Here is a 14,609-nt window from a genome sequence, read left to right on the forward strand (position 1 = left end):
TAATTCTATCTCTTGAATCTACTTTACCCAAACTCCTTTGCTGCTACTTTGGTACCAGCAAGGTATCTATAACCTCTGACCGAGACTACAGCCAACCATTATCTAGTCTTCTTACACCCACACTTACCACCTCCAAACCATCACTCACCCTTAAAAGTGATTTTATTACAAATCTAGTTATTTTCTGCTTAAAACTTATCTGTATCATTTATGACGACCTTAAGAAAAAACACAGTCTTTAAACGGGAAATAAGGATGTACATGTAGCTTTCCCATTCCAACTACATCACTCCATCGATACTGGCTTTCTTTCCAGTTTCCTCTTTGTAAAAACATTCTTTCCCTACTCAGGACTTTTACACATGCTAGCATCTGCCTAGCCTGCTCTTCTTCCTCCTTCCCCATTTTAACTTGCTAAGTCCTTCTCATTTTTTAGGTCTGAACTGAAGCACTTCTTTCTCAAGGAAGCTGTCCTGAATTCTCCAAACTAGGTTAAATTCCTCATTACAATCCATTATCACTCTGTACCTCACCCTAACACCATCACATTTTTATTTACTTATTTCCTACCTCTTTCTCATCACACTGTATCTTTGAGGGCAAGGATCACATTTGTCCCTTACATCATAACCCTAGCATTTAAGCCCAGAATCCCCCAGTGTAAGTACTTAATATATTATGGTTGAATTAATAAAACAGTTCAGAACATGATTTTAGGCTCAAATATGCTAAAGATTTTTGGGGCACCTAGGAGGCTTAGTCAGTTAAGTATCCGACTCTTGATTTCAGCTCAGGTCATGATCTCACAGTTTGAGATCAAGCCCCAAGTCACGCTCTACGCTGACAGCACAGAGCCTGCTTGGGATTCTCTCTCTCCCGCTCTCTGCACCTCCCCTACTGGCATGCACATGCACATGCTCTTTCTCTCTCAAAATAAATATGCTTTTAAAAAAAAGTTTTAAGAAAACATGTTAAAATTCTCAATAGAATTTTTAAACTTTTGATTAGAATCCTATACTGAGATTTCGGTTTCAAAAAAAGAACACTAGAGGGAGTAGGGCTGGTGAACTGAAAAGGAAGGTCTCAAAACAAGGATATTAATTAGGAAGCCCATGTAACATTTGAGTGGTTTGCTTTGACAAGGCCAACTGCAATGGGACTACAAAGCAGAAAAGATTTCATATTATTTAATAAAAGAGTTTTGTATTATGCGTTAAATATAACATAGGGTCAGAGTTTAGCAACTAGAGATGGATGCCAAATCTTAATTCTTTAAAACTAAAAGTTTCACTGAAGCTGAAAGTACCCATTTGCCTTTTGCTCAAGCACTCACTTGAATCTCAGTTCTCTATTTCAAATCCAGATCTGAACCAAAATAAATATTAAAATTATAAATGGGACTCTAAAAAACTTCATTACACAATCTTACTATTTCAAAGGAAAAAAATCTAGGTTTATATTAGAAATCTCAATGAAATCTTATTAGTCTTTAGCTTAGTCTTGACAGGTTACTTAAGAGTTACCGTTAAAAGGATTACAATAGCCATGCAGATCATAGAAAGTTTTATTTACAATATTAAGAATATCTGTTGGGTTAAAGAAGATTTACAAACTGAAATTACAAAATTTTTAGCCAACAATATTGAAAATACAGTATCAAATGTGTAGCTAAAGCATTACTTGAAGGAAAATTCACAGCCTTAAATGCAAACCAAGGGGGGGGGGGCGGGGAGAAAAGAAAACAAATGAATTAAACACTTAATTCAAAGTTAGAAAGTGAAGCAAATAAAACAAAGGACAGCAGAAAAAGAGAAAAACTAAAACAAACCCAGAAGCTAAAAAAAATTAAAAAAAAAAAAAAGAAGCACTAGCTAACTTAATTAAAAGTAAACTGGGAAAATACAACCACACAAAATTAGAAATAAACAGAAAGTGGGGCACCCAGGTGGCTCAGTCATTTGAGCATCCAACTCTTGATTTCAGCTCAGATCATAATCCCAGGGCCTTACTTTGTAAGATAAGAACTGAACACAGGAAGGACAAGGTGAAAGAAAAACTGTCTTTTAAACTCTTGCCTAATTTCTGAACTATGTGAATTATTACCAGCTTTAAAAACTAAACTTAGATTTTTCTAATTAAATACTACACTACTAATGACAGTTCTGAGGGATCAGATTACAGATTTTTTTTCTTCCAATTTATCTGCATTTTCTGAATTTCTACCTTAAATATATATTGCTTATATGAAGAGATGTTCATTCCCATAAGAACCACAAACTAAGGGTGCCTGGGTGGCTCAGTCAGGTAAGCATCCAACTCTTGATTTTGGCTGTCATGATCTCACATTCATGAGACAGAGCCCCATGTCAGGCTCTGTGCTGACAGTGCAGAGCCTGCTTGGGATTCTCTCTCTCACACTCTTCCACCGCCCCTACCCTGCCTGCACACTCTATCTCTAAATAAATAAACTTAAAAAAAAAAAAAATTAGGGGCACCTCGGTGGCTCAGTCAGTTAAGTGTCCAACTTCAGCTCAGGTCATGATCTTGCAGTCCATGAGTTCAAACCCAGCGTCGGGCTCTGTGCTGACAGCTCAGAGCCTGGAGCCTGCTTCAGATTCTGTCTTCCTCTCTCTTTACCCCTCCCCCACTCACACTTTGTCTCTTGAAGATGAATGTTAAAAAAAAAAAAAAAAAAAATTTTTAAAGTACCACAAACTATATGCTTAATTTTATCTAAAATCATAACATTCATTTTATATTTAGTAAATCCTTTTGTAATAAATATTTTACATGTCTGCTATATTCTCTAAACTATTCTAAGTACTAGGAAAACAGCAATGAACAGACAGAATCTCTACTTTAATGAAACTTACATTTTAAGAGAAAGAGAAACAATAAACTTTATAGTTTGTCAGAAAAGCACTACTAGTTAAAAAATTAAAGCAAGGCAAAGAGCTAAGGAGTGTGAATGGAGGAATGGAGGTATAGCGTTGTCAGGACAAGCCTCACTGAGATGACCTTCAAATAAAAAGCTGAAGGAAGTTGGAAATTGAGCCATTTAGACACCTGGGGAAAAAGCATCCCAGGCATAGGAACAGCACACAGTGCAAAAAGCCCTGAAGCAAAAGCGTGCCTGGGATGTTTGAGGAACAGCAAGAAGGCCAATGTAGCCGGAATGAAGCTAGGAAGGGACAGAAGTACAGGACATGAAATAAAGATGTGAAAGGAAGTAGCAAGCATATTTTGTAGGACTTTGTAGGCCACAGTAAGGACATTCTGCCATGATGGGAACCAATGGAGAGTTGAACAGAGGAATGACCAACTGACTTGCATCCGAACAGGATGACTGAGGCTACCATGTTGAGAACAAGCTTGGAGATACAGCAGAAATAGAAAAACCTGTGAGGAAGCTATTACAGTAATGTAGATGAAAGATGATGTGGCCTGGACCAGGATGGCAGAAGCGGAATTTGAGAAATGGCCAGTTTCCGGATTTACTTTGAAGGTAGAACTGACCTTGCTAATGGGCTAGATGTGTGGTATCAGGAAATAGATGAGAAATTCTCCAAGGATTTTGGCAACTCCATCCTTTTAGTTCCCCAAGCCATTAACTGACATCATTAAGATTAGAGGAGGAACAGGTTTTGGGGGTCGGGAGATGCCAAATAAGCAACTGAACACAGGAATCTCGAGTTCCAAGGGCTTATCTATTGGCAACATAAATTTGGCAGTTGTCAGCATTTAACTCAAGAAATAAAAGTTAATGCTACAGAAGCAACATGTAGTTATAAAGACAGTAATGAAATACTGAGACTACAGTTTACCTGGCCAGAGCTCTGAAATACAGCATGTCCTTGACCTTTGCTAGAGAGCTTCCATGAGAACCACCAACCTCCCTCTCCCTAACCCCCATATTTCCCCAAAATCAAGAATACTACCATATCAGAACACTTCCTTCAAGGATATTTACACAAAGAAAAATATTATCACTTCAAAAGTTACTGAACATACCATGACTACTTTGAGAACAAAGCTATGTTGAAATGCTGGATGCCCAGCTAAGTCCTCTCACCAGCTATGTGAGCACATCATTCTCAGAGCTCACACAATTCAAATCTGTGCCTCAGCAAAATTATAATTTACTACATCACAAAAATTCTAGGTCAGTGAAGAGGAGTCAATAAGGGAAAAGATCTCGAATGCCAGTATCTGTGATACACAACCAAAAATCGTAGTTGAAAAAGATGAAGATGATAGGTCTACAGACTAGACTAGACTTTTAATTCTGTCCCTTCTTAGCCAAGAGATATCAGACAAACATCAATTAAGCATTTTTATTTCCATATTGCAGAAACTTTCACCACATTAGATAAAACTTGCAGATGCCAGGTATACCACAGACAAGTTAAACAATATTTTTTAAAGTAAACATGCCTCCTGAGAGGTGACATAGCAATCTAGGATAGAAAAGCAAGGAGAAAATACATAAGGATTAAGAAGAAGCAAAAGGAGAAAACCTAGGCAAGCTAGGTTTTTTTTACATTTTAGAGCAGAAAGATGTCAGGTTTATATATACCAGTGAACAGTGGAAAGCTAGTCGTCCCTCCACCTCTTTAGTTCAGCCTAACAAAAGTTTAAAACTTAAATCCGTATGTTTAGCAATAGTCTACATTTTCACTCTTATTTAGCAACCCATACCTCCATCCATACCATCTGCTAGTGCAAAAGAAGTCTGTAAGATCTCATAAGTGAAGAAAAGAAAGTCTTCTGAAAAATCCAGTGGATTCTCGCTCTTCTTTATTGGCCTTATCAAATCTTTGCTCTCACCAATCCCGTCTAGAGTTTTATTAAGAAAAAAAAAGAAAAAAAGAAAAAAGCCAACAAGTGTGACCCAAGGATTATACACTACTTACCAACTGATCTGGATTAAGTTGCTCTCCATTTTTCAGGCGATCCTTGTAGTCCTCCAGTTTGAGCTACAAAAGAGAAACTTGTATCTACTGTAGTCTCATACAAAATTCTGAAAAAAAATAAACTAAATACCAGACTGTTTCTTATGAAAACAAAGTTCTTGAAGTATGCTATCAATCTGTAAGATACTGGTTTACTACAAGGCAGGCAGCAACTGTAGATAAGATCCAGCCAGGGAAAAAATATTACAATCAACATTAGTCTGGAATTAGAAAAGTTAAGCAATAATAAAACTCTTCTCTTCATGGCCTCTACTTACAATCAGACTACTTAACACACAGACACTTAACTAGTCAATCACATGCCCCTACCCCAGTGGTGCTCAATCAGAGATAATTTTGACCCCCAGGGATCTATGGTAGTGTCTGGAGATGTTCTTGGTTGTCACTACTTGAAGGATGAGAAGGAGGTGGAGAATGCTACAGGCATCGTGTGACTAGAACCCAAGGATGCTGCGAATCATCCTACATTCCACAGGATAGCCCCCCCCCCCCCCCCGCCCACACACACACCCTGTCTGCAACAAAAGAATTATCTGGCACAAAAACGTCAATAGTGTTGAGGCAGAGAAATTCTGTTCTAACCTCATGCTTAAACTATTAGTTACCTGTTGAAGTATGTGGCATTTGTCGAATAGCAAACTTCATCATGGAAGAAGAGGATATTTTCTCTAGCATTATAGAAATGTAGAAGATATTTTCTCTAGCATTATAATAGACTTAACTCAAAGCTTTTTTTCCTAGAGTTTCATATTTCAGTGAATACATGACAAATTGCATTTATTGTCCCCAGAATAATGACATGACCCACTACAGTATTCTAAAAGCAATGTTTAGGCTTCTCCCATATTGGCTTTATAGCTTTCAATTGCTTTTCCAGAAGCTTCAAACAAAAGCATTGTTACTGACCAGATAAGTATTCAAACTTAAGGAGGTACTATAGTTACACTAGAGCGTGTAAGTATACACATATATGTAGTTCCTCCACCTGGGAAAAAGACATTAATGGGTCTCCATCAACAGATCCTGCTTTGAATAGATCGTGCTTTGACTAGTTTCCCATAGTGGCAGGGAATTTGTGCTGACCCAGGCACACTCACCTTATCACACTTGTGATCAACTGCATGCATTCAAAAGACAACTGATGAGAGCTAGGGTTACAGAGAAGCTACTAGTAACTGGTCTTTCTTCCCTACCTTGGCATGGGGGGTGGGGGCTGGGGGGAGACAGAGTCAACCAGACTCTTAAAAATCTCTTCATACTCCTCCATTAAAAGCAACTTTCCTATGGTTGAACTAGATCCTGGAATAAAAATATGTAAGTGTTCCCAGGTCCAGATAGTCAATCACTCACTATCACAAGCAAAAGAGAATCATGACACAACAAAGCAACGTGCAGCACTGTTTCACAGGCTACATGACTCAGGAAATAAGGAATGATTTGGATCTTTACATCAGCATTTACTGTAACATTGGGCTGATTATAATTTGAGTCTCTTTATAAGGCTTTCTACAATGTTAACCTACCAATCTTAAACGATCACCTAGCAACACAAAAATTAGTGCTAAAACCTTTTCTGGCTCTCCCATCGCTGAAGCTTCCAATGACTGCAGCAGCTTTACTGCAATATCAACTGCTGCAGAAAGTCACAAGGAAAACAAGCTAAAAAAAAAAAAATCAGGCTATTACTCATCTATGAAAAGAAACATTAATACTACACTCAAAGAATTAATCTGACTTAAAGTTGCTGGCTCTTCAAGTATTTCAACAGCAGCATGCATAGTAATTTTACTATGAGGAATATTTTTATTTAGTTATGCTGAGAAATCAAATAAAATGCTTAATGTACCCAATATTTAACCTACTTGTATGTTTTCAGCCAGCTAAATCCCAAGGTTAGGTAAATCTTTTAGGAAAGAGTACCTCTGAGCCCTGACAGAAAGCAAAAATGCCAGTTCTCTAACCCTTATTAAAGATGGTACATATACAGGGATGGGAGGGAAAAAAGTTACCTTCTTTTTCTCGATGTTTCTAATTTTGTGTTTAAGGCATATGAGTCCATTATCGATATATGTCTCATATGCTTGGGAAGGAGAGGCAGCAGAACTGAGAGCAGACTGCAAAGGGCTCATGGCCCGCTGGCTTTCCCCATGCTGACTGTGGTTCACTTGGGGCTTGGCTGACTTCATATTCCCCTCTCTTCCCTCCTCTGAATGGCCTGAAGGTGACTGGTAACCAAAAGGAGATGAAGAGAGTTGCACCATTGAAACCGATGAAGCTGAAGGAAGGAAGGAAAAAAAAAGTTAAAAGTAAATTAAGACTAGAGGAGACTATGGAGACTCGAACTTCCCTGAAAAGTCTAGACCCACTCCCTCAAAATTCTTTTGCACAGAAGTGAGCTCAAAACCCAGCGATGCTAGGTACTGTGTTTCCATCTTACTACTTTTAAGGAGATTAGTGCCAAGTGCTAGCGCCTTTACGTGGGCAAAATCTACAATACGGGGGATGTTTCCAGAAATTCAACTTTCCACATAGGGAGAAGAACTGCTAATCAAGCAATGGCTTCAGAGCTCCTCTCTTCTCGTAAGGGCAATCCACATTCTGAATAATTTCTATGGTCGAATGATGACACACAAAAAAGCTCTCCCCATTAGGACCTTAAGGCAGCCTTTGTAACCTCTTTACGTTACCCTCACCACTAGCCCCAAACGCAATCCTAAAAACAAGCCCATTTAAAAGAAAAATTCCCAACACACAATTCTTTTAGAGCCTAATTCACTAACTGAGGAGCAGCTTCTTGAACAAGACCCCTAACTTCCCTTTGATTGCTCTGGGGCCTACAAGGCAAGTCCGTCACTGCTGCACATTTGTAGCGAGGTACTTGCGAGCGCCCCGAGTTGGTTTTCTGTTCTGTTTAGACTAACCCATAACCACTCACACCACACGGGTTTAAAGGCTCATCCTCCCGAGCCTCACACCGCTCTGGTCAGCGGTCCTCACAACCTTCACCCCCGCGCATCCCCTTACGGAGCACCCCAAAGCAAGGGCATAACAGGCCCCATGCACGCCAGCACTGATCCTCAGTCCCCGCAGCGCCCCGCGCGAGAGTCGCCTCTATTGGGTGGTCACTTAAGTGCCCCGAGGGCACCGACCCCCGCCCTTCCCACAGCCTCCGGACGCCCCGGCACCAGGCTGGGGCCCCGTGTGCAGGTGCCTCTGGGGAGGCCGACCCGGAGAAAAGCGCACGGGCCACCTGCCCTCGACGGCCCCGCCCCGGGGATGCCGAGCTGCCCTTCCAGCTCACCGCGGCGGCGGCCGCCCAGCCCTGCCCTGCCCTCCCTACGCCGCGTCGACCCACAGGCCGCCGCAGCTCGGCTTCACCTCCGCTGGCCGCCGAGGCCGCTGCCGCTGCCGCAGCCCGGGCCCGCCTTCGAAAGCCGGCGGGAGCCAGGAGAGCTGCGGAGGTGGACCGGCGCCACCCCGCACTTGCGTCTCCTCCTCCCGCCTCCTCCCTCTCCCCTCCCTGTCCTCGCTGGCGGCGTCTGCGGCGCCGGGCGCTCCGCCGACTCAGCCGCTCTCGCCCAGGCCCGCCCTTTCCGCCGCACGGAGTTTATATAGGCGCGCCCCGCCCCCATCCTCCCGCACGCGCAGCCTCGGGCCGCCCCGGCACCGCCTCCTTCCGGGGCCCCTGCCCCGCCGCCGCGGGTCGCGGGCCCCGGAGGGCGTTTGTTCCAGGCCGGGCTGCGGCGGGAAGTCGGTCGCGAGAGGGCGCGTTCTCCCCGCGATTGCGCAGATTGCAGGGTAGCAGGTGGGCCCGGTGTGTCGCCGAGAGCCAACCGGCGGTAGACCCAGCAGCCCTGCCTAACCTTGCTGATTGCATGCGGTAACTAGAGGATGTGCGACCTTGAACAGGTGATTTCGATCGTCCGAAAAGGGCGGCGCGCCCTTTGTGGAATTGCTTGAGCTTCCCTGGTGGTTTAGGTGGGCACTCTTGAAGTGCTGGCGTGCCTTTGCCCTGTCAGATTCCATCCTTCCTGGTCGGGTAGGGAAAAATCACTGTTTCTCCCGAAAGGACTCAGCCTTTGACAGCAGAATGCCCCGAATCAGCATGGCCATAAAAATGGAGTGAGTGACTCCGCAACCTTCACTATAAGATTGTTTATTTAGGCTGTGTCATTTGTTGCTTTGAAGCAGATGGATTTGTTGGCACTCAGAGAAAAGGCTGATAAAAATTTTGGTAAGGTTGCATAAAATCAAGAAAAAAGGCTGGAAACACATCAGTGTTTCTGAAGGAAGGCATGGTGTTTAATGAATGGGGGGGGGGGGGAAGGTAGGAAACATTCAGCAACATCTGGGCCTCAACATGTGTCCAGCTATTACACCACATAGAATTGATTTAGCTCCTGTCCCTGAGGCTCTGATAAGATCTATTTAGACTGGCAAGAAAAAAATAGAGAAAAATCAGGAGTATGATAAAGGAAACAAAGGTCCAGTTTAAAAAGTGTTAGCCAAGCCCACACCAAAATTATCATGATTGTTAACATTTCTTGATACAGTATTTTGCCACTTATTATCTGTGTTCTTTTAGGTCCCTCCTGAAGTAATGTACGTTAATGTTGCATCTTAACTTTGAAACTCTGAATCCCACCTGTGACCTTGAGGGTCAGACAAATATTAGATTGTCCATTTGTTTCATTGTTTATAACTAGAGAGAAAACAGAAGCTGTTGAGCATGAAGGGAAACAAAAAACTGGACACAGTTTTTTTTTGAAAAAGTGAAGGACACACTTTTGGATCAACGAGAAGGCACAAAGTTACACCAGAGATTATGACTGTTGTAGGGACTGTTGTAGTCTACACTAATTAATACCTAAGAACGTTATTTCAGCCATATTAATCATGAAATATTTGCCTTCTAATTGACGAGGAAAAAATAATCTCCTGGGTCAGGATAGATCTGGCCATAGGTCCTAAATGTCCCATTAGTGGAATAATTTTGAATAAACCTGTATGGATTTATTTCCCAAAATGGAGTCAAAAAGTGAACTGAGAAAGAATACAAAAACAAAAATAATTAAACGTCAAGTCCAGTAAGGTACAGTCTGTATAAGCATAACATAACATTTGTAGGAGATTGTATCTCAGTAGATAAGGTTGCAATAATATCTTCTGATAAAATTTAAAAAGTGATTGAGGAAAAAGCTTTCCTGCTAGAGAAGATCTTTTAAGCCAGTAAATCTGGCTTATTTTAGAAGGACATGCCCAGGGGCACTTGGGTGGCTCAGTCAGTTGAAGCGTCCGACTCTTCATTTCAGCTCAGGTCATGATTTCACACTTTGTGAGTTCGAGCCCCACATCAGGTTCTGTGCACTGATTGCAGAGCCTGCTTGAGATTCTCTCTCTGTGCTTCCCCTACTTGCTCGCTCTCTCTCTCTCTCTCTCAAAAAATAAATAAACTGATAAAAATTTTCAAAAAAAAGAAGGACATGCTCAAAGCACAAATTTATTATTTTCCTCTCCCCACTCCCTGTTTTCTACTGCACCTTGATTTGTCTTGCCAACTATGAGGCAGTATTTGTGGAAAGTCACCTCCAAGCTTAGCAAAGAAATGCTGTATTTAAAATGTGAGTTTAAAAGAAGTGTTTCAGGGGCGCCTGGATGGCTCAGTCAGTTAAGCGTCTGGCTTCAGCTCAGGTCATGATCTCACAGTTCATGGGTTCCAGCTCCACATCGGTCTCTGTGCTGAAGGCTCAGAGCCTGGAGCCTGCTTCAGATTCTGTATCTCCCTCTCTCTCTGCCCCTCCCCTGCTCGTGCTTAGTCTCTCTCTCTCTCTCTCTCTCTCTCTCTCTCTCTCAAAAATGAATAAACATTAAAAAAATCTTTTTCATAAAAAAAGTATTTCAAATCAATAGGGGAAGAATATATAGATACATTCATTCAACAAATATTTATCATTATGTCAGTTATATCTCAATAACTGAGGGGGGTGGGCAAAGGACAAATAATTATTGGGTATCTGCTGTGTTGGGTGAAAGAGATATAATGGTGAGCAAGACAAATATAGCCCGTGCTCTCCTGGAACTAAGCAGGAATTCAGTAAACACTACAGGAATAACTAGCAAAAACAACTATGTCAATAAAATAGAAAAACAAAAATACTAAAGACTTATGATGGATGGTTTGTTTGATTTCTGTAAAAACAGCCAAACTTTACAACCCTTGAAAATGTGAAGATTTTAAATATGCATTTTCTGGCAAATGTATATTTCATCCAAGGATGGTTATGCTGTAGTCACTTAAAGTTAATGTAGCTTCATGTTGTTGAAACTGGAAAGATTAATTCACCAAAGGATGCTGAAGTTGGTAGCATGTGAGTGGAGATACGAGAAATGATCTTAAGTATTTTGTTATAGGTGATAGAAATCTGCTTCTTAGTGGCTCTACAGAGCTTTGTAAAGTATTAACGTGGGGGGGAGAAAGGACCAAGAAAAATAACAAGAGGGCTGAGAAAGATAGAGATTCTCAAGGAACAGTTAACACAGTAAAATTGTTTAAAATGTTGCACGTTTGGGGCGCCTGGGTGGCTCAGTCGGTTGAGTGACTCATGATCTCAGCTCACAGTCGTGAGTACAAGCCCTTTGTTGGGCTCCGTGCTGGGCATGAAGCCTACTTTAAAAAAATAAAATTAGGGGCGCCTGGGTGGCTCAGTCGGTTAAGTGTCCGACTTCAGCTTGCGGTCCCTGAGTTCGAGCCCCGTGTCAGGCTCTGGGCTGATGGCTCAGAGCCTGGAGCCTGCTTCCGATTCGGTGTCTCCCTCTCTCTCTACCCCTCCCCCGTTCATGCTCTGTCTCTCTCTGTCTCAAAAATAAATAAACGTTAAAAATAAATAAATAAATAAATAAGACAAAACATAAAAATTCTACATTCACATGCTTGCAGATTCATAAGGTGTCTTTTCAAGTATTTGAGGAGAGAAACTTATAAAGGACTAGCCAATATAGACTTCAGGTAGGAAAAAAAGTTACCATAATAGTTTGAGGCATTTTTTGAGAGAATTCCTGAACCTTCTAAGGTTAATATTCTTGTGGGTTTATTTTTTCATAAAATTATAGTACCATATTCCCAGTGGTTTTGTTTATACTGTTCTTCTGGTATTGGAATTAATGCATCAATAGTGCTTCACCATTAAGTCCCTTTGAAATAAAAACTACTGGGGCACCTGGCTGGCTCAATCAGAGGAACATGCAACAACATGAAGCTACATTAACTTGAAGTGACTACAGCATAACCAGCCCTAGAGGAACCATGAGTTGGAGCCCCATGCTGGGTGGGCTCACAAAAAAAAAAAAAAAAAAAAAAAAAATTCTTAGGAAAGAAATGATTAATGTAGAACTTATGAATGTGTATGTGGTCAATAAAATCAAGCCCATACATCTACAATTTCTGTCCAACTTCCAGATATTGTAAAGTGGTAACAACAAAGACTGTGAAGCCACACAACATTGGATCTCATTCTAACTTCTGCCAGGGGTGATCTACCAGAATGATCTTGGGCAAGTTACCCAAATTCCCTGGGCCTCAGATCCTTGACCTATAAGACAGAGAGAATAGTACCTGCTTAACAGTGTTTTTAAGGACTTTATTTCATTTATGAAAAAGCATATCTTGGGGTGCCTGGCTGGCTCAGTCAGTGGAGCATGCAACTCTTGATCTTGGGGTTGTGGGTTTGAGCTCCACACTGGGTATAGGGATTGCTTGAAAATAAAATCTTTAAAAAAAAGAAAAAGAAAGAAGAAAGAAAAAGCATATCTCTTGGTAAGGGACCATGAAAACATATCATCCACTGACATATCTTCATTTGCAGCTTTTCTGACAGTGCAGAGCCCAGCATTTCTCCTGGTAGCCTGAGGAGACCTAGAGAATTTTAGGGCTGTGAAACCCCTCCCTTATCTTAAAGATACGGTAAGTAGAGCTTCTGGGCATTTGGGAGTTTTCTGAGGACCTAAAGAATCTAGGTCTCCTGCCTACTAGAGCAATGGTCATTCCAAGTTTTTCACCCCTTTTCCTTTCTACTTCCATAGAAAATACAGAAATTTTAGGCAATTACACTGGCATAATTGAAACTAAAAAGAATAAACAATTCAGTATTACTGTATTTTCAAAGGAATTCAGTCCTTTGAATAAGATATCTTAAAACAGTCATGTCTTTTGACCCAATAGTCCTTATTTTAGGAACTTCACCCATGGAAATAATCAGGGATATAGACAAAAATTTATTTATAAAAATGCTAATTACAGCATTTTATTTTAAGTTTATTCATTTATTTTGTGAGAGAGAGAGAGAGCAGGGGAGCAGCAGAGAGAAGAGAGAGAATCCCAAGTAGGCTCCAACCTGTCAGCACAAGGCCTGCCATGGGGCTCAATCTTAGAAATCGTGAGATCATAACCTGAGCTGAAATCAAGAGTCAGACACTCAACCAACTGAGCCACCCAGGCACCCCATAAGTGATGAAAAATTGTTAATGGTAACCTAGGCATTCAGTGATAGAATAATAGCTAAACAAGTTGACTCTGATCCATGAATTATAATTCAGGCAGTACAAATAATCTTTTTTTTTTTTTTTTTTGAAAGCAAGAACAGAAGCAGAGGAGAGGCAGAGAGAGAGGGAGACGGAGAATTTGAAGCCAGCTCTGCCAACAGCAGAGAGTCGAATGCGGGGCTCAAACCCATGAACCATGAGATTATGACCTGAGCTGAAGTCAGATGTTTAACCAACTGAGTCACCCAGGTACCCCCAAATAATCTTTTTTAAAGAATATTCAAATAACATGATATTATGTGAAGTTTTAAAAAAGGCAGAATAATAACATGATATAAAACATTAGTACAATAGTGATTTTGTAAAATGTTTAATTTTAAATATGCATAGAAAAAGCTAGAAGATATTTTCCTCTATTGTTTATAGCATATATTTATTCTATATAGCAAGCAAGATAGAAAATTTCACCCAGCAATGAAAACTACTCTTTCTAAAGATAACCACTATTAATATTTTTGCTTACCTTCCAGGCTTATTTACAAGCAAATACCTATATAGTTGTTTGTTTATTTTTTATAAAAATGGGAATATGCTAAAAAAATTTTTTTAAGTGAATGCACTTTTTTTATTTTTATTTTTTTTAACGTTTATTATTTTTGAGACAGAGCATGAACGGGGGAGGGTCAGAGAGAGGGAGACACAGAATCTGAAACAGGCTCCAGGCTCTGAGCTATCAGCACAGAGCCCGATGCGGGGCTCAAACTCACGGACCGCGAGATCATGACCTGAGCTGAAGTCGGCCACTTAACCGACTGAGCCACCCACGCGCCCCATAATATGCTAAAATTTTATGGTAATTCTATCTTCGCTCAAAATATAGAAAGCATTTTTCTACTAAAACAAATTGAAGGGCACTTTGGTGGCTCAGTCGAGTGTCTGACTCTTGATTCAGTTCAGTTCAGTTCAGTTGAGCCCCATGTCAGACTCTGCACTGACAGCACAGAACCTGCTTGGGATTCTCTCTCTTGCTCTCTCTTGCTCTTTCTCTGCCCCTCCCCTGCTCTCTGTCTCTGGCTCTCTCTCCCTCTCTCAAAATAA

General features: G+C 41.0%; 1 protein-coding gene across 9 annotated transcripts in view; it reads right to left on the reverse strand.

Moving 5' to 3' along the window:
• The window catches only part of CAPRIN2 (caprin family member 2), a 45,209-nt gene extending 36,652 nt beyond the window's left edge, over nt 1–8,557 (reverse strand). For all 9 annotated transcript variants that reach the window (XM_049625235.1, XM_049625233.1, XM_049625230.1 and 6 more), the window contains exons 1-3: nt 8,352–8,557; nt 6,983–7,248; nt 4,914–4,976 (exon numbers count right to left, since the gene is read on the reverse strand). In XM_049625235.1, coding sequence (XP_049481192.1) covers nt 4,914–4,976; nt 6,983–7,234 — 315 coding nt within the window. In that variant the 5' untranslated portion in view covers nt 7,235–7,248; nt 8,352–8,557. The remainder of the gene's footprint in view (nt 1–4,913; nt 4,977–6,982; nt 7,249–8,351) is intronic.
• Nucleotides 8,558–14,609: the final 6,052 nt, after the last annotated feature.

Source organism: Panthera uncia, chromosome B4 (assembly GCF_023721935.1).
Source record: "Panthera uncia isolate 11264 chromosome B4, Puncia_PCG_1.0, whole genome shotgun sequence".
NCBI lineage: Eukaryota > Metazoa > Chordata > Mammalia > Carnivora > Felidae > Panthera > Panthera uncia.